The 19,764-nt window shown below is 43.7% G+C and overlaps 1 protein-coding gene across 1 annotated transcript in view; it reads right to left on the bottom strand.

The window, feature by feature from the left end:
* The window catches only part of RABGAP1L (RAB GTPase activating protein 1 like), a 332,919-nt gene that overhangs the window by 113,292 nt on the left and 199,863 nt on the right, over nt 1–19,764 (bottom strand). The window contains exons 14-16 of the mRNA XM_066597506.1: nt 16,079–16,192; nt 9,031–9,105; nt 6,574–6,699 (exon numbers count right to left, since the gene is read on the bottom strand). Of these exons, the coding sequence (XP_066453603.1) occupies nt 6,574–6,699; nt 9,031–9,105; nt 16,079–16,192 (315 nt within the window). The remainder of the gene's footprint in view (nt 1–6,573; nt 6,700–9,030; nt 9,106–16,078; nt 16,193–19,764) is intronic.

Here is a 19,764-nt window from a genome sequence, read left to right as displayed (position 1 = left end):
ACAAACATGGCATAGTAAGAACGACTGAGCGGTGATGTTTCTCATTTGGCTCATGGAATACCAAGAAATCTGGAGTAAACATTGTTAGTATTCAAAAAAATCCACGCTGGAAAATATCAACAGCGACATCCAGGCTGTTTGTTGCGTGGAATGAGAGAACGAAGAAACAGATGGCCACTATTTTAAAGGCAAGGTTTGGCGTAATATTGACAGAAGCGATACTGGGGCTGCGCCGGCATGTGTGTACACACATACTTAATACACAAACATAGAGAAATCAAACACTAGCAAGGGCGCCATAGCGGCCTCCTATCAGAACACAGGGGGAAAACACAGAGTGTAAAAGATACAATGTAACAAAGACTATTCAACAGAATCTAGAGAGTTTCAGTGGATTTAACCCTTAGCAATCCAATTTTGGATTCAGGGATTACTAGGGTTTTTTTCTCTTTCTGCCATTATACAATGGCGCCATCTGCTGGCTAGGGCCAGTACTGTGGTATTGGACATGCTGGAGAGGCCGCCGACAACAGAGCAGCCAGTAACATACAGTAAGAATACCCTGCCGGATGTCTTCAGACATCGGAGCTGTACACGCTTCAATCAGAATGTCTTCAGATGTCAGACAGGGGATTGGAAAGGGTTAAAGGGTAACAGACTTAATTTATAGATTTTAAAGGGTAACTGAACTTCATGAAAAATTTTTTGACATGTCAGAAGTTTTGGTCAGTGGGTGTGCCTAAAATGAACAAGCAGAAGCATGCGCTTGAGCGCTATTCCCATCTCTATTCGGAGCGGTGTATGGACTTCATAGAAAGACTATGGAGTCAATACGCTGCTCATAATGACAGCGGAACGATCTCGTTTATTATGTGATTGGAGGGCTCACAGCACCCAGACTCCCACTGGTCAAAACATCTGATATGTCACTATGCCATGTCAAGAGTTTTTAAAAGTTTCATACATTAAAGAAGACCTAGCAGATCCTCCGACAAGAAGAGGAGCTGAATACTTTTTCAGACAACTCTGTTGCCATTGTTATCTTTCTTCTAAACCCCCATTTGGCTGCAATGGCTCCCGTTACATTCTAAGCCTGACACTAATCTACTGGGCGGTATCCAGCCAACGGCAATGGTTGATATGACGTTTGGTTGGTGGATGCATGGTGGAGACTGCCCGTCTGACAGTAGACATGTCCGGCTCCGTATGTAATGGGAGTCATTGTGGGCAAACTGAAGGGTCTAGAGAAAAAAAAAAGGCGGTGCAGTCAGTGTGAATGTTGCTATAAAAAGGTATGTATTTGATCCTGCTCAACAGAGAACTCTTCTTTTTTAGTATTATACGAGTAATTATTGGGAAATTATTGTACCAGTGTTTCCGGTGGTGCAACGCGCCACACAGCTGTGCTACATGGTACATCCATTATGATCCCCACACATCACACACACACAGCTCTACTACATCCATCCCGATTCCCACACATTACATACGCAGCTCTACTACATCCATCTTGATTCCCACACAGCACATGACACACACAGCTCTGCTACATCCATCCTGACCCCACACATCACACACAGTACATGACACACATAGCACAGCTACATCCTGTTCACACACACAGCTCTGCCACATGGTACATCCATTATGATTCCCACACATTACACACAGCTCTACTACATCCATCTTGATTCCCAGACATTACACACACAGCTGTGCTACACGGAATATCCATTATGATCCCCACACATCACGTACACAGCTCTACTACATCCATCCTGATTCTAACACATTACACACAGCTCTGCTACATCCTGATTCACACACACCACACACACACAGAGCTCTGCTACATTCACATCCATCCTGATTTCCACACATCACCAGACTCCTGGATACAGTGATGAGTCCTTGGTCATGTGATTCCTGACTCCACCCACACAGGTGATCACATCATGGTGACGTCATCCGCCAGCCCACCGGATCTCTGTGGTGGTGGTGAGTCAGTGTCTCCTGTCAGGACCGCTGAGTTGTGTCTGAGATAATAATGGCTTAGTTGTATTCCCATTTTGTTACTTTTTGTCCTCCCTTTTTCAAGAGCCCAAACTTTGTTCTTTCTTCTGTCAGTCAGGCTCTGTGTTTTCTATATGTTGTAGGACCTTTGATGACTTCACCAGGGGCGGAGCATCAGAAACAAGTGATCGTTAGTAGTTTGATAAATACATGTGAAAAAATTTTTACAGATGGCTAAAAAATGCCTAAAACACAAGACCTTTCTTCAGAGGGAACCTTTCACCTCTGAGCAGCACTATAAATTAAATTATGTGCTGTTCAGAGAGGCGACGAAGAGCCGGAGCACAATTGCGACTCGTAAAATCACAGCACCTACAGGTCTGCTTAAAAAGGGCTGAGGATTTCTATAGCTGACCAGGTATGTTAAAGGGACTTTCTGGGATTTGTAAAGTTATTAAATTATACAGAAATCTATAGATATATACAACTTGAGCTACTTATTACTATTAACAGTGTGACATGCCGTCCTAAGTGACCCTAACACCCAGTCGCTCTAGTCCTGTGTGTATACCACTAGAGCCCATTACTCAGTGCTGCTTAGTGGTCGGCCGGTTAGCAAGCTCCAATCCAGCATTAATATACTGAGATTTTAACTCGGAAGTCTCATTTTAGAGATCTCAAAGGAGAGAGGAGTTCACATCTTTTTTTTTTACACTATTTCAGTAATTTATTAGGACATCATAATGGTTTTGTGGAAGACGACCTGTCACAGATCTTAGGGCATTATGTAAGGTCCATAAGTGTTGTTTTGTGTCCTCCCTACTTAACGGAGGGCAGTAGAAAGCAATAGGCTGAATGCAAATCAGGGTGAAGCCAACTCTCATTTCCTTCATGCTCGCTCTGGGGCGCTGCCTCCCTTAGTTAGGTAAACAGCAGCCCCAGAGCGAACATGATGCAAATGAGAGTCGGCTTCACTTGTTTTTACTGCTTTACAACGCTTTTTTTCTAGTAGTGGAAGGACAGAATCCCAGAATCTATGGTAGCTGATAAGGGGAAAAAAAACTGCACTTTAAAAACTTAAAAACTAATTATTAATGATCTTTACATTATAGAATGGAAGGACATCAAATTAGACAAGTCATGTCCTAAGGGTCACCAAGTCTTCAGTAGAATAGTTCCTACTGCCAACCAATCACTGGCCCTCCTTGCAGTTTGCTGGATTTTGCACATTACCTGTCACAAGAATGTTCCTGCACAGGTACATTTGGCATCCTTTTATGTGTTCTCCCCTGTACCTTGAGGGTGCGCTCATACATCGTTAATTTGCATTGCAGTTCGTTGACGATATGCAGTAGATTTTACCCCTTCAATAGGACTTCAACTGAAAGGGCGAAATCAGCAGTAAATCAGCTGCGTGTGAACGCATCCTAAAGAGATATTTCCAAGATGACTTATCACTTATCCTATGGACATCCACCCATTTCATTGGGGCTGACGGAAATAACAGAGTGTAAGTACTCGGCTATCTCCAGCAGTCCCATTAAAGATGAATGTAGCGGCACCGCGCATGATCAACCGTCGCTCCATTCATTCTCCACCTAACTGTGGGCGGAGAGGGGATTACAGTGTGCTTGTAGTAAGGAGGATACGGGACCCCTGTTCTCATGATCAGGGGGGATCTCAGCGGTGAGATACCAACCTATCTGATTTTTATCACCTAATCATAGGACACGTGATAAAAGTCATTCTTGAGAATACCCCTTTAAGACGTGTATCGAGGACTGTCTAGCATCCTGCCAACAGAAATTACTGTTTGCAGGCAGTAATACTGGTAAGTCAAGATGGCAGACAGAAATTGGATAGGTGGTGAGAATCACTTCATTTTTCTTTAAAGCAGTTGTCCCCCTTTAAATGGTTGATGAGTATCCTCAGGTCAATTCAATGGAAAAAGTGCATGCACTACCAACCTGGGCCACTGCCAAGTGTATGGCGCTGTCAGCATCCGGCTTCATATACACACTCACAGGGCCCCTGGCAAACTTCTGATTGTTGGAAGTCCTGAGAGCTAGACAAACACCTATAAAACTACTGATGACCTATCCTGAGGATAGGTCATCAGTAGTTCAGAAGTTGAAACCCCCTTTAATGTAGAGATGACTACAAATACACGTTTACACTGTATTGAAATAGGACTTATGATTTGGCACAGATAGGTGGCAAGTGGATTTTCAGGTGACTGGGCACACGGAAAATGATCCCTAGATTATACAGAGCAATACGCAACATGTGAGAGCAGAATGACATTGACCCAGGGGTTGGAAAGTGGGCTTTGGACGGCCCAAATCTCACACCTATATTAATTATGGAATCTATGTCATCGGCCTGTAAATACCTACCCCAGGCTAGATTCCTGGAGATGCGGCTATAGGTCGTCCACAGGTCTTATCTAACCCCTGTAAGAGGATACCACATGGGAATATATCCCACCTCAAACTGTTTTAAATGCGGAACACCAAATGCTAATCAATATCATTGCTTATGGGCCTGCCCTCTAATCCAGGTTTTTGGTCCTGAGTCTGTGAATATACCAGAACTTCTGTCCACAGGAACCCTTGTGGGCAATTTTTGGGTATATTGACCCAAATACGTATCGTTGTTTCAGAGTAGTCCGAAAGTTCTTGCACTTTGTGGCGGCGGCGGGACTAAAGGCTATCCTAGAGAAGTGGATACAGCCGACGGGCCCCCCATTCAAATTGTTTCTGGACAAACTAGCGTTTCTGTTCCAAATAGATTGGGCTGAAACATCGGTTTTCAAAGAAAAAATGGTGCAGACTTTTTTCGAGACCGGGGGGGGGGGGAGGTTTGTCCGGCTGCTGCCGCAGAGGGTGAGAGAAAGGCTGAGAAATTGTGTCCACTATGCTTGTGGCATTAGGGGATCTCCCTACCTAGGGTGTTTTGCTGGTTGAGTCGTTGCTGTGGGGGGGCCTCTATACTTTCTGGCAAGTCTCCCCTACATAGGCCGAGAGTCTGTTCCAGACAAACAGGGGTAATGATAACAGTCTCTGGAAACAGGCTCGCCTTATCAATATACATTATATAGGAAATGGAGCTGGTATACAACTCTGAGGCCATAGCGGGTCGAGATTTTGTTTCTGTTTTTCTCTTTTTCCTTTTTTTGTTTTATTAGTTTTTCTTTATTGTTATTTGGTTATATAATATGAAAAATACGAATGGGGATGATGTCCGTACGTCTATCTGCTAATAGGTAGCCACAGACTGTTTATGTTAGAACACTGTACATTTGGGTCCTGACTCTGGACAATGAAAGCGCTAACAATGTCTGAGATATTACTGTAATGTTGGACATGTATCCTGATCTGATTAATAAAAACATTTACAAAAAAAAATAGAACTTATGGAAACTTATCAGTACCCGAACTCCTATTTTATCTATACTTCAAATTGTTCAAGTCTTAAGGAGCTGCTGCACTTTAAAAAAAAAAAAAAAAAACTATAAAACTATTGACCCATCAGAGCAACATGCCAATGGTTTTGATCAGTAGGGGTCTGGGTGCTGAGACCCCACATCCCTACTGATTACTGAAATCCTGCAGTGCTCACCCTTCATCATTGCCTGCTGGCGGCTCTTGAATGAATAGATGTCTATAGAAGTCTTCAGTTGCCAAGAGGAGCCGACAAGCAACGATGACAGACCAAGAGGCAAAATTCTTGAGTGAGTGCCGCAACCCCTTCATTTCAGCAGCCAGTGAGGGTACCAGCACATGGACCCCACTGATCAAAACGTTTGACATGTTGCTCTAACGTATCAAAAGCTTTCTGAAAATGCAGTTACTTTTTGAAGGGCCACTCTAGCAAAAACACAATATTCTATCCCTCACTACCCCCTTCAACCCGATTGTCTATCACACTCTGGAGGTCTCCTCTGTGTACTGCAGCCACTTCCATGCAGTGCAGCCCCCTGTCTGATGCTTATCAGCCACCATCTGGAGAGCGAGATTTTTATTTTATTTTTTTTAACTCTCACTTTCAAATTAATCCCATGATGCATTAGCACAGTATCAGCTAGAGGCTGTACCATTTTTGCCTGCTGAGGAGAGCATTTAATTATAATTAGCTTCTAAATTCACCTAAATAAGCTGCAAACTATAAGTATACAGTCAGGAGGATGAGCTGTGATCTCCTCTATTATAACTGTGTGACAGGAGCTGTATGATCATCATTAATAATTGTGACAGGAGTGTCTGTGTCCCCTTCTAGGCAGTTTCTGTGGTAGGATATGTAAGAGCATAACACAGACTGAGAAATTGACTAGTTCCAGACAGCATAACCCCAAGTAGACCTAAGCTGGTCAGCATTGAGATCACATGGCCATCTGAGGCCAGGAGTTTCAGATAGAAAGGAATAATTAACACTAGCTCACTTATATATTGGGGTGATAGCTACATAGTGAATGAAAAAAAAGGTCTGGTGGCCCCTTAAAGGCTATAACACAAGACAGCATGGCCTTGTCCTGCATGGTTCTCTGGATGCGCAACTCACCTGCAACAAACGCTCAAGCTGAAAAAACTTGCAATGCAGATCTTCAAAGTTATTCTTGTAGAGGTTCCTAAACTGATAGTCATACATGATCCTGAGCAGCACACAGAACGCCTGCTCTTCTGGCATCTGGAAGATACAAACATGTCAGTGCGCCTTCCCACAGAGTTTGGGCTTTGACATACTATTTAGTGTTCAACTAGTTAATCCCGTGTCTAGAACTTGTGACATGTCGTCATTGTATTTATACAAGAATGATCATTTCCTTAAACAACAGTTAAGAAATTATTTAGCAGCATAATACAAAAAAGTAAGAGGGCAGCGGTGCCAGCGCCGCGTCGTATAGCCCGTGTCTGCAGAGCGGATTGTATGCTGTATACACTAGCTGCATCTATAAAGAACCTGAATACAAATAAAGGAACATTCAGGATGTGCCAAGCACAAGGGCAGGCTCTCAGACACGGCTTCTTTCCTCTGCCTGTCAGCGGTCCTGAGGTAGCATCCTGCTTCATAGTCCAATTAAGAAATAATATACAAAGTGGAAGTAACCGTATACAGCAGGGGGGTCCAGGCAGACTTGTTAGAAAAAGTAAAGGCTATTTGTACTTAAACCGTCATTACAATCCTGAGGAAGACCCCGATCCAGGGTTGAAACACGTAGTGTGTTTTTATTGTATTATGTCAAATAAAAGCTGTATCTTTCCATATATGATTTTTTGACAACATGTTTGGTTTTTTTTTGGCGTAGCGCACAGTTTTGTTTCTTTTTGTTTGTATTGTTTTATGTGGTTGTGCTCATATTCAGCACAACCCCCCAGGTGAGCAGTCCAGCCACCCATTCTTCACTTCCAACATTACTACACTCAGACTGCGCTCCTCCCTCCTCGTGTTCTTTTTTGCCTGAGAATTACTTTGTTTTACTGTAAAGCTTGAATATATGTATCAAATAAATATATTTGAGGCAAAGTGCATTTTTAACCCCTTAGTGACATAACTAATTTTAGCCTTAAAAAACAGTAAATAGTTTCCCCTTTTGTGTTCCAGTGGTCATAACTTTGTTATTTTGTCACCAGTGTAGCTGTAGGAGACCTTGTATTTTGCAGGTGGAGTCCTCGTTTTTATAGGAATTAATTGCGACTATATGTAATGTATTGAACAACTTATTAATTTTTTTTTTGCTGCAGAGCAATGGAAAAAAAGCTATTTCACCAGTTTTTTGTGTTTTATTTTTATGGTGTTCTTCATGTGGTATAATTGTTATGTTACATTAAGGATGCCTGTCCAGGGGCGTTGCAGTATCCCGCAGTGGATTTCCGCTGTGGGAGCCGCCGCGCAGGAGCTGGATCCTGCAGGCGGATCTTCGCAGTCAGCCTTATCTCACAGATAGGCTGACCACGGAGAATCGTGGCAAATCGCAGCATGCTGCAAGCAGAGAATCGCAATGATTCTCCGCTCGTGGACAGGGGGGCTGCACTTTCCATAGCAACGCTATAGAGAGCGTTCACTGCGTTCCCCGCGACCGGATTATCGCCATGGGGAATGCAATTCAAACCCGCCTGTGGGCAGCCCTCTTTTTTTTTCAGTACTGTTTTGGGGAATCAGGATGATTAAAAACTGCTATTTTGGTATTTTTCTTTCTTTGTTTTTACATAATTTACCAGATCGGATGCAGAATATATTTAATAGTACCAAATCGTTATGGATCTGGTGATAGCAATTGTGCAGTTTTTTGTGTGTGTGTGTGTGTGTGTGGGGGGGGTCAAAATGTAAAGCCTTGTGTTAGGGAAAAATATTTTACTTTTTTCCCCAGTAAAACTGCTTAGATGCCAGGGTCAGCAATGGCTGCAGCATCTGCAGTGTTAAACGTGTAGAGGAGTGATTAGTTCAGCAAGTCCTCTCATTTCACTCCTTTTTTGGGTAAACGCCATATGTGACAATCAGAGAGCAAAAATGCCCATCAATAATGTTGTGTGCGGTCTGTATATTGTCCATAAGAAATACGGATGTAATGCAAACAGTAATCACACCCCTGTGAAACGGATATTAGGTATCAGTTTTTAACAAAACAATTAGCGCTGCAGACTGCACTATTTGTTCCTTTAAAAACTGGAAACCTAATGGAACGGCACCAAACAATGCTTTCTGGGTTTTTTTTTTAACATTTTTTTAAACCCATTGAAATCAACAGGGAAAGAATGCAACTGTTTATTTTCGTCATAATTCCGTTCCTCTGTTCCAAAAGTGGAACAAAGAGACAGAATTCTAACAGACAGCTCTAACAGAAGTGTGAATGCCGCCTGCCATGATTAAGTCGAACACTATTTAGGAAAAGCAATCCTTGCTTGGACCAGAAGTAGTGCAGTATGCAAGCAGTTAAATCCTCAGCAATGTCTCAATGTTTCCAATATTCCATCACTTGTAGCCTCCTCCGCTGAATGAATCACATTGCCTGTTACTCACATGAAGCAGCAGCACGGCAGCTAGGAAGCTTTGGCCCTGACAATAGCCAATATCCTCGTCGTATAAAGAGTATGCCTGCAAGAGAAAGCAGAGAATATCGAGGTCTGAGTGATCGGCACAAAGGGATCGAGAAGAATTTATTTCTGGCAGCTGAATGGCTCTAACGAGTATCATACTGCAGGTTTTTACTTATTTGCCTCCACTTTGCAGCGCACCTGTTGCTACCCCTGCAAAACACAGAAGGCACAACCCAAAATGGTCAGGTTTTGCACCGTGTCATCTTTATTTGACCACCCAATCCAGCAGTGCCCTCTAGTGACAAGACCCTGTAATGACAGTGGGCACAAAATTAATAACCCAGCTGAGGACGTCACAATACGATTCTTACTGAACTTCTCCTAAAGTACTAGATCATTTTGCCATGATTGTAGAACTGCATCACATGTAGCAGATGTCCCTGTGTATAATCAGCTTACAATATATTCAGAAGTCAAAAACGGGGTCAATGTGTCCCGAAAATACTGTATATTATAAGAAGCTGTTTTTTGTATTTATTATTTTCATTGCATTAAAATTGTTATTGTTGCACTGAACTTGTGAATACCCATTTTGTCAGGAGCGCCTCCCTACTATAAGACAACCTGAGGCTACCACCTCAGCTGGCAGTCTGCAGCACCTTAAGGTGGCCATGTTGGGCTGCCACCCAGCTGATAAGTCACTAGCCTAGAAGGCAATTAGGGCCTTATGTTCACGGGAGGATCGGATTCCGCAGCGGGAGACATGCGGAAACCATTTGCAGTAGATTGCGGATGTAATGGTTTTTCTGCAAGTATTATGCGGATGCAATGCGGGTCATCCGTGCGGAAAAAAAATCTGGAACCCCACCTAATTGATTTTAACCATCAAATCCGCATTTGTATTTGTGGATGCACTAGTCTGTGGATCATTCGCACCCATTGACTTTTTTTTTTTAATTCTTTATTTTCTCATTTTCAATTTTGTTACAATTAACCGTATTCAACCTTCAGCGAACATATATGTATAACAGACCATAGTAGTAATAGTGACTCCTATAGTGGTCCCAGTAGTAATAGTGACTCCCATAGTGATCCCAGTAGTAATAGTGACCCCCATAGTGGTCCCAGTAGTAATAGGGACTCCCATAGTGGTCCCAGTAGTAATAGGGACTCCCATAGTGGTTACAGTAGTATATGTATAACAGACCATAGTATGCAGTTCTATGTTCATTACTGTAACATTGGGAAAAAGCAGTAAAGGGATCTGATTTCCTTGCCCGCTTCATTTGTGGTTCAAACTGATGAGCGGGTGTGTGCTCTGTCCGGCTAACTTCTCTTTAAACTGGGACAGTTCTTTCGATATGCGTTCTTACTAAATCTCCCAATTAGCTTTAAAGTCATAAGCAACTGGTTTTTGGGCTGTCCGATCATAGCCCATATTACCACAATCATATTTAACTGGTAAACACTAAACCTAAACTAAAATTAAGAGCAGGAAAGTACATTAGGGGTTCAGACACAGAGGGTAGGGATGGGGAAGGGGTTCAGTGACCTTCAGTTGTTGGAGTTTTGGAGCCTCCGGTATTCCATCGAGTCTCGGAACTCCAGCCAGTAGTACCATGTTTTTGTGAACTTTTCTTGGGTTCCTTTGAGTGTCCCTGTAAGGTCCTCCATCTCCATAAGTCCCTGCATCGCGTTGAGCCACATCGCCACCGTAGGGGGGGTGGTCTGCCGCCATAGTCTCGGAATACAGGACCTCACCGTCTCGACCAGATGTCTTACTATTGAATTTTTGTATGTTGGTAGGGGGATTGTGTTGTGATGTAGAAGGAAGAAAGCTGGTGTTTTGGAAATTGCGTATTGTGTGAATTTGGAAGTAATCCTCCAGATCTCCTCCCAAAAGCCCGCCAACCTCGGACAGTCCCAAAAGATATGTAGAAAAGTCCCCTGTGCGGATCCACATCTCCAACAGAGAGACCGAGGGGTATATTTTGTGTAGCCGAGAGGGCACCCTGTACCATCGTGAGAGCACTTTGTACCCGGATTCCTGTATCTTGCTGGATATCGATGAGGAGTGTGTAAGTGTAAAGATTTTTTCTCTTTCCGCTGGAGAGAAAGTGATTTTAAGGTCTTCTTCCCATCTCTGTACAAAACCCAGTGGGTGTGGGACTGATTGAGAGTTAATAATGTTGTATATGCGTGACAGGGTATGTCTGGAAGGCCCTTCTGTGCTACATATTAATTCGAAGTGGGTTTTTGCGCGAGAGAATGTGCTTGGGTGGGGCAGGGATCTGAGAAAGTGTCTCAGTTGTATTGTCTCCCAAAAGGGTATTGGGTGGGGGTCCACTAGCCTGACCAGTTCGTCCGTTGTTAACCATTGGTCTTCCTGTAGGAAATGGGAGGCTCTAAATTTGCCTTCTTGGAACCAGCGGCGGAAGGCCTTGCTCTCATTGCCCGGTGGGAATGCAGGGTTCCCTAAGACCGGAAACATGGGGGAGGGTTTGGGTGCAATATCTGACCTTACGAACCGCACCCATTGACTTCTATTGAGTCCGTCCGTACTGAAACGGACTATGCGATTTGTTTTCCGCACCAAACTGTCCACAAATGAAATCCCCATGCTTAAATTCAGTTGCGGATGCCAATACTTCCCTATGGGCACTTTGAATTGCGGATCTTCCACGCAGGTGACCAGTGAGGATTCCGCAAATCAAATCCGCCTGGGGACATTGGGCCTAATGCTGGTATTTAATTTTTACAGCAATATTGATGACCGCTAAAAAAAAATTGACAGCTGTGAGCCAACTAGGCTACTCAGCTGGAGGTCCAGTAAGGGGTTCAATTATTACTACTGGGACCACCATGGGAGTCCCTATTACTACTGGGACCACCATGGGAGTCCCTATTACTACTGGGACCACCATGGGAGTCCCTATTACTACTGGGACCACCATGGAAGTCCCTATTACTACTGGGACCACCATGGGAGTCCCTATTACTACTGGGACCACCATGGGAGTCCCTATTACTACTGGGACCACCATGGGAGTCCCTATTACTACTGGGACCACCATGGGAGTCCCCATTACTACTGGGACCACCATGGGAGTCCCCATTACTACTGGGACCACCATGGGAGTCCCCATTACCACTGGGACCACCATGGGAGTCCCCATTACCACTGGGACCACCATGGGAGTCCCCATTACTACTGGGACCACCATGGTAGTCCCCATTACCACTGGGACCACCATGGGAGTCACTATTACTACTGGGACCACCATGGGAGTCCCTATTACTACTGGGACCACTATGGGAGTCCCTATTACTACTGTATCCACTATGGGATTCCCTATTACTACTGGGACCACTATGGGAGTCCCTATTACTACTGGGATCACTATGGGGGTCACTATTACTACTGGGATCACTATGGGAGTCACTATTACTACTGGGACCACTATAGGAGTCACTATTACTACTGGGACCACTATGGGAGTCACTATTACTACTGGGACCACTATGGGAGTCACTATTACTACTGGGAGCACTATAGGAGTCACTATTACTACTGGGACTACCATGGGAGTCACTATTACTACTGGGACCACCATGAAAGTCCCTATTACTACTGGGACAACCATAGGAGTTACTATTACTACTTTGGCCACTAACGGGGACAGTACTACTACTATGGCCACTAACAAGGACCCTATTACCATTGAGACCACCAACAGGGCCCTACTATTCAGCTGGAGTTCCAGAAAGGGGGTCATTTATTACTACTTGGACCACCATGGGGGGGGGTCACTATTACTACTGGGACCCCCATGGGAGTCACTATTACTACTTGGAGATACCATGGGAGTCCCTATTACTACTGGGACCACCATGGGAGTCACTATTACTACTGGGACCACCATGGGAGTCACTATTACTACTGGAACCACCATGGCAGTCACTATTACTACTGGGACCACCATGGGAGTCACTATTATTACTGGGACCACCATGGGAGTCACTATTACTACTGGGACCGCCATGGGAGTCACTATTACTACTGGGACCACCATGGGAGTCCCTATTACTACTGGGACCGCCATGGGAGTCCCTATTACTACTGGGACCACCATGGGAGTCCCTATTACTACTGGGACCACCATGGGAGTCACTATTACTACTGGGACCACCATGGGAGTCACTATTACTACTGGGACTACCATGGGAGTCACTATTACTACTGGGACCACCATGGGAGTCACTATTACTACTGGGACCACCATGGGAGTCCTTATTACTACTGGGACCACCATGGGGGTCACTTACTACTGGGACCACCATGGGAGTCCCTATTACTACTGGGACCACCATGGGAGTCCTTATTACTACTAGGACCACCATGGGAGTCCTTATTACTACTGGGACCACCATGGGAGTCCTTATTACTACTGGGACCACCATGGGAGTCCCTATTACTACTGGGACCACCATGGGAGTCACTATTACTACTAGGACCACTATGGGAGTCACTATTACTACTGGGATCACTATGGGAGTCACTATTACTACTGAGAGCACAATGGAAGTCACTACTACTACTGGGACCACTAAGGGAGTCACTATTACTACTGGGACCACCATGAAAGTCACTATTACTACTGGGACCACCATGGGAGTTACTATTACTACTTTGGCCACTAACGGGGACACTACTACTACTGTGGCCACTAACACCATTGGGACCATCAACAGGGGCACTACTACCACCAATTGAGTCACTATTACTACTGGGATCACTTACGGAGTCACTATTATGACTGCGGCCATTACTGGGGGCACTATTACTTCATCACTTCAGACAAGTCACAAATATGTGTTGGGTATCTTGTGTATTGGCACTCTCCTTTCCTCTGCAGTGGATTTGTGTTTGCACCATTTTGGAAAAGTATTAAATGCATATATAATGCTCACTCATGACTTCTTCAACAATACTCTAGGATGAATAACAGAACTTGTGTTAGCACCGGAAAAAGTTGGCCAGATTCCATTTGTGTACTGTTCACGTGTCCGATTTGTCTTGGTCTATCAAATTTGGGGTGTTTTGAATGTGCCCACCAATAAATAGCCGTACACAGCTGTTCGTTGAACAAGCATCCAGTTGACAGCTATTCCTCCCATTCCCCAATATTTGTGCGTTGGACAAAGTATGCATGTGTTTTTAATGGGAAGAAGCAGCTTGAGAACAGAGGATTGGGCATGTTGAAATTCAACCGGACCAATCCTTTTCCGGGACATTTACCACGGAGGGAGAATCCGGACACCCTCAATACAGAATACATAATAAAGCCCCATTTACACGCAAAGATGATTGCTCAAAATTCGTCAGAACCTGACAGTTTAAGCGATCATTTAGCATTAGCTACTAATGGGCTAATTAGCCTATTAGTACCCAACTACCTTCATTTGCATGTATTTAGAGAAGAGCAGGTAGTCTGTTCTCTAAATAAATCTGCTTTGTACTGCTGCGGGCTACCGGCTACATACAATGCTATCAGCATTGCCCACGGAGAACACAGCAAGCTGTCCGTCTCATCAGGGACGAGGATTTTATGTTGACTTGAAGTCAGCGATGAACGAAGAGTGCACGGTACGTATACAATGGGCGCACACATTTACACGCAACTGCTATGGCTCAAAAGCCGTTGTTTGGATGAATTTTGAGTGATAATCGTTGCGTGTACATCAGCCTTAAGCTGGTACTAACCTGAAACCACCCATTGTTGCGATAATGTGTATGGACACCTGAAGAGCAGCCATTATTGTCCTTTGTAATAGATCTTATAACGGCGTGTTCCCACATAGCGGACATGGTGCAGATTTTCCGCAGCTGAAAATTCGGCACCATTTGGTGCAGATTTTGACACAGATTTGCAGCAGATTTGAAGGTGTGAAATAAGCAGACATTACCCCTTTAACTGAATGTGTGAAATCTGCTGCGGATCCACATCAAACTTTGTATTAAATTATGTGAATGTTGGCGCAGATCTACAACTAAATCCTCAGCAAAAAAAATGTTGCACACCAAAATCTGCCACGCGTGAATGAACCCTTAAAGAAAAACTTTTTTTTCTCACTTAACAGCCATGCTTCTTCCTTTCCCCTATGGTAACCAATCTCTCAGAATGTCTTGGTAGAGGAGAGAGGAAAGAGGGAGAACAAGTTTTTGGAGAGAGACAAGAAAGTGTCAAGACAGACATGGCTGCAGTGCATAGTGTTTTATCTAATTTCAGAGTTGAAATCACATCCACACTGCTCAGTACTGCTGTAGAGAGAGAGACTGCTCCCCTATGTGCCGTTTCTTATGAGATACATACTGGTAATAGCAGCTAGTATAAAATCACTCCTGGACCACTCCTAAGGTTGTTTGCGAACTCCGGAGGCCGTCAAGCAGGCTTCGCTACACTGTTTCCACAGCTCCCAAGTTATGTAAACAGCATGATATTTATGTAACTCCAATTGACTTCTATGTGAGTTACAGAAACAGCGTAGCAATGCTTGCTTGGCCATTTCCATAAGTCCCAACCACCCTAGGCTGGGGGGAGGAAATAGGTGAGGGTCCCAGTGGTGGAACCTGCAACTATCAAGACTTTCATGACATATCCTGTGGATATCCCATGAAAGTCTCAAATGGGAATACCCCTTTAAGCGGAGCGATGTTCTCTATCACAGTCATGTTATTCTTTTGCTGCCTTTTGACGCATCATTACACCAGGACATGCACACATCTGTTATAGGTCATGGACTTGATGGAATTTCTGAGCAGCTGATGTGAAAATTGCCATCATGCAGGAATCGTTCCCTTGAGTACCGTATAGAAATCCAGGAGATATGCCAAGGTCAGCTGGAGATTCTAATCAAAAAACTTAATCAAATAGGGAAAGTATTGGCCAACGTCTCATTTGAAAGCAAAACAATAGCTTGGTCATTCGTAAAGTTAGTCCGGGTGAACCATCACCTTTGACATGTCTTACCTTACAGATCTTGTATAGAGCATCTTGTCCTTCACCCTCTGTGTCCTTGAAGTAATCATGTGCGGGGAACGTGCGGTGGATATCTCGTTTGATGACACTCTCTTGGGCAGAATCCTAGTAAGACAACATAAGGCACAGCTGTTATCATCTCTTATTTGTAAAAGCCAAAGTCTGCCTGCATGATAAATCCAGCAATACCCAGTGGCCCTTGATGAATTATCTTGTACTCAGTGAAGCAAGCGAAGGGAAGAGAAGTGACACCTTCATGGACTTCACTGAACATCGTCTCTTGTATCTTATAGAAATGTCACATTTTATCGCTGCAGCAATTCAATCATAATTTAAAAAAGAATTGCTGGGGGTCGTAGAGTCTTGGTTACTTTGTAAAGTAGGGGGAATGCAGAAGGTTTGCAGCAGCAGCGGGGGATTTTATTTCACATCTGGCCACCATGATCTGATACACCTGACATCTGATGTTCTCTAAGATTTTAGTTAGGAGCTTAGTGCATATGACTTAGAACTCAGTAGAGGAGGCTCGGGAGCTGATCGCACTCCACACAGGCAGGTGTTGACTGACTGCCAATACTCGTCTGCATTGGCCACGATCGTGGCTATTAGCCCTTTAAATGCTGACAGCAGCATTTACATGCTCCAATTGGCGTTGGGGCATCCCAAGTGGGCCCATCACGATGAAGTGCCATCCAGGTGTCATGGCAGCCTGGGGCCTTCTGGAGGCTCCTGGGATGATATGAATCAGCACCTATTAAGACAAGCCTGAGGCTCGTGTCAATAAAACACCTGTCGGAATATAATATAATGCAATAATATAGTATTGCATTATACTGTATAAACAATCAGACGATCGCAAGTTCAAGTCTCGTACAGGGAGCAAAAAGAAGTTAGAAATATCAAACCAAAGTTTGTTAATTACTGTAAAAAAAAAATATTAGAAGATTAAATCCTGTACAGCAACCATTGGGAAAAAAGAGGATGCGATGCCAGAAATAAGCTTTTTTTCTGAAGAAAAAAAAAACTGAATAAAAAGCAAATCAAAAAATACCTCAAAATGGTATCAATAAAAACTACATGCTATAGGGGGGGGGTCAAAAAAATATTTTTTTCTTTAAAATATTACTACATTAAAAAAAAAATTAAAAAAATTATACTATATATATATAAAATAAATAAAATTTGGTATAATTGTAACTGTACCGATCGACATAATGATAATGTCATTTTAACTGCTCTGTGAGCATCATAAAAGCAAACTCTTCCCCCCCAAAAAAATGAAAAATAGTTCAATTATCAAAATTTATTATCAAAAATAAAACTACTATGATATTTTTAAACTAGGGAGGAGAAAATGAGAAAGGGCTGTGTCAGGAAGGGGTTAAGGGGCTATCCAACCAATATCACAGAAAGATGCTAAATGATTGATTGCTGGGGGTCCAAACCCCTCCACCCAGGGAGGATGAGAACACCACAACCTGAGTCCACTGGGTGAATGAAGTGACTGTCTATGGAGATAGCTAATCGCGCTGCACTCTATCTCCATCAGCCCCATAACAGTGAATGAAGCGGTAGTAACGAATGTTGACTGCCTCTCTATTCAGCCAGCGCACCCTTGGTCCACCATTCTCATGATCCTTGGAGGTCCCAGCAGTCAAATTCCGATGGATAAGTGATAAATGATTTTAATGGGACAACCCCTTTAAAATTGGACATTAACTTATTTTGGTCATCTGATGTGGAGAAACCATTTTCAAAAACACTCATGTCAAGAGGGATGTCATGTCTCCTTAGGGAGAGCACCCAAAAAAGTGTGTGGAGAGACCTAGGGAATGAGTAGGTTGGGAGAGGGGGGGGGGGCATCGTCTCTCCCCAAGGAGAGCACCCAGAAGGAGTGAGAGAAGACACCTGAGAGGTGAGTGAAGAGACTTATACAGCCATGCATACTCCTCTGGGTATTTTATGCAAATAGGGAAGATGGAACAATACCTCTGCAGCGCCACCTATTAGACGGCAGCATTAGGTTTTCTGGCTTGGTTTCCTATTCTCAATCATTGTGTTACAAACTTGTTAAAGAGTCGTACATTGATTTGAAGGAATACTGCCATCCAATAGGTGGCGCTGCAGAGGTATTGTTCCATCTTCCTTATTTGCAAAAACACTCAAACACACATTTTAAGTTTAGGACCCATTCCAGATTCTCATTTATCGTCCAGAGCCAAAAATGGCCATGAGGATTGTCTCTCACTGTGGAGAAAACATTACAATTGTGCATTACGAAGACGGCACAATTAATTTCCATAAGAACTGTTTAACGTTTTACTGCTGCAGTAGAAATCAACACTTTCTAGCAATTTTTCCACCAAATTGCTGGGGCCTCAGCATTGGGCCCTCCCGTGCTCAGCTTATCATTAGGAGACCCTTGCTACAATAACAAAATTGTGTAAAATGGACATTCCCTTTAAGGAAATTTTACAATATCAAATATATCTTTAAAGCACTTATAGAGAAGACAGTTTCAAACCTGTAAAACGACATCATTGCCATTAATGGCACTGAAGATTATCTATACAAAACCTGACATGTTAATAGCAGAGAACGCCCTGGGGCAAGAATATTAAAATAGTAAAAAACAAAACAAAAAAAAAAACGCTTTATGACACGGGAGCATCAAAAAAGTAGCAATGATTTCCGGCCATGGAAATCTGGGAATTGCAGTTGTTGGCCTGGATTCAGACGACCGTATATCGGCTCGGTTTTCACGCCGAGCCGATATACGGTGTCCTCATCTGCAGGGGGGAGGAGGATGGAAGAGCCAGGAGCAGGAACTGAGCTCCCGCCCCCTCTCTGCCTCCTCTCCGCCCCTATGCACTATTTGCAATGAAAGGATGTGGGACGGGGCGGGGCTAAATTCTGCGGAATTAGTCCCGCCCCTATCCTGCCTCTCCCCATTGCAAATAGTGCAGAGGGGCGGAGAGGAGGCAGAGAGGGGGCGGGAGCCCAGAGCACTGCTCCTGGCTCTTCCAGGCTCCCCCCCTGCAGAGAGAGATGACGTATATCGGCTGGGCATGAAAACGGAGCCGATATACGGTCGTCTGAATCCAGCCTTAATCTGAGCAAAATATAAAAAATCTAATACAATCTAACATACAAGGAACACAGAATCTAACTGATTTGATTGGTAGCATAAAAAAGGGGGAAAAAACCAAGAAATAATATAGAAAGAACTATTGTGAACGATTGTAGTAGTAGACAATCCGGCGGTAATAATGCAATATGGCAATTGAATCACCTAGACCCGAATTACTGTCATTTTCAGGCTGAGATCGCTTCACGTTGATCCAGGCAGATATTGCTTCTTCTTTCCAGTTTCAACTGCTGGCTTGAGACATAGTTCCCTGTAGAAAGTGTCAATTACTTGCGCTAAGGAGCTTCTTGCTTGTTCTCGGAGCGCGTTGTTCTGAGCTGTCTGCCTTCGTACTTGTCAGAGGAAACGTGCCGCAAACGGAAAAAGGAAAAAAAGATATGCCCTGTCTAACGGATCTCAAAATGATTTTGTCTGCTAACATAGACTATGTCACTTCTTTCGAGGGTTGCTGTCACTTGCATCTAATGGAGGAGGCCATTTTGTGTGTTGAACTACTACTTATGAAGATGTAATTCAGCGCAAGGAATAG

This window comes from Eleutherodactylus coqui, chromosome 3 (genome assembly GCF_035609145.1).
Source record: "Eleutherodactylus coqui strain aEleCoq1 chromosome 3, aEleCoq1.hap1, whole genome shotgun sequence".
NCBI lineage: Eukaryota > Metazoa > Chordata > Amphibia > Anura > Eleutherodactylidae > Eleutherodactylus > Eleutherodactylus coqui.
The sequence above is the reverse complement of the archived record's forward strand: the minus strand, read 5'-3'. Positions and strand labels throughout refer to the sequence as shown.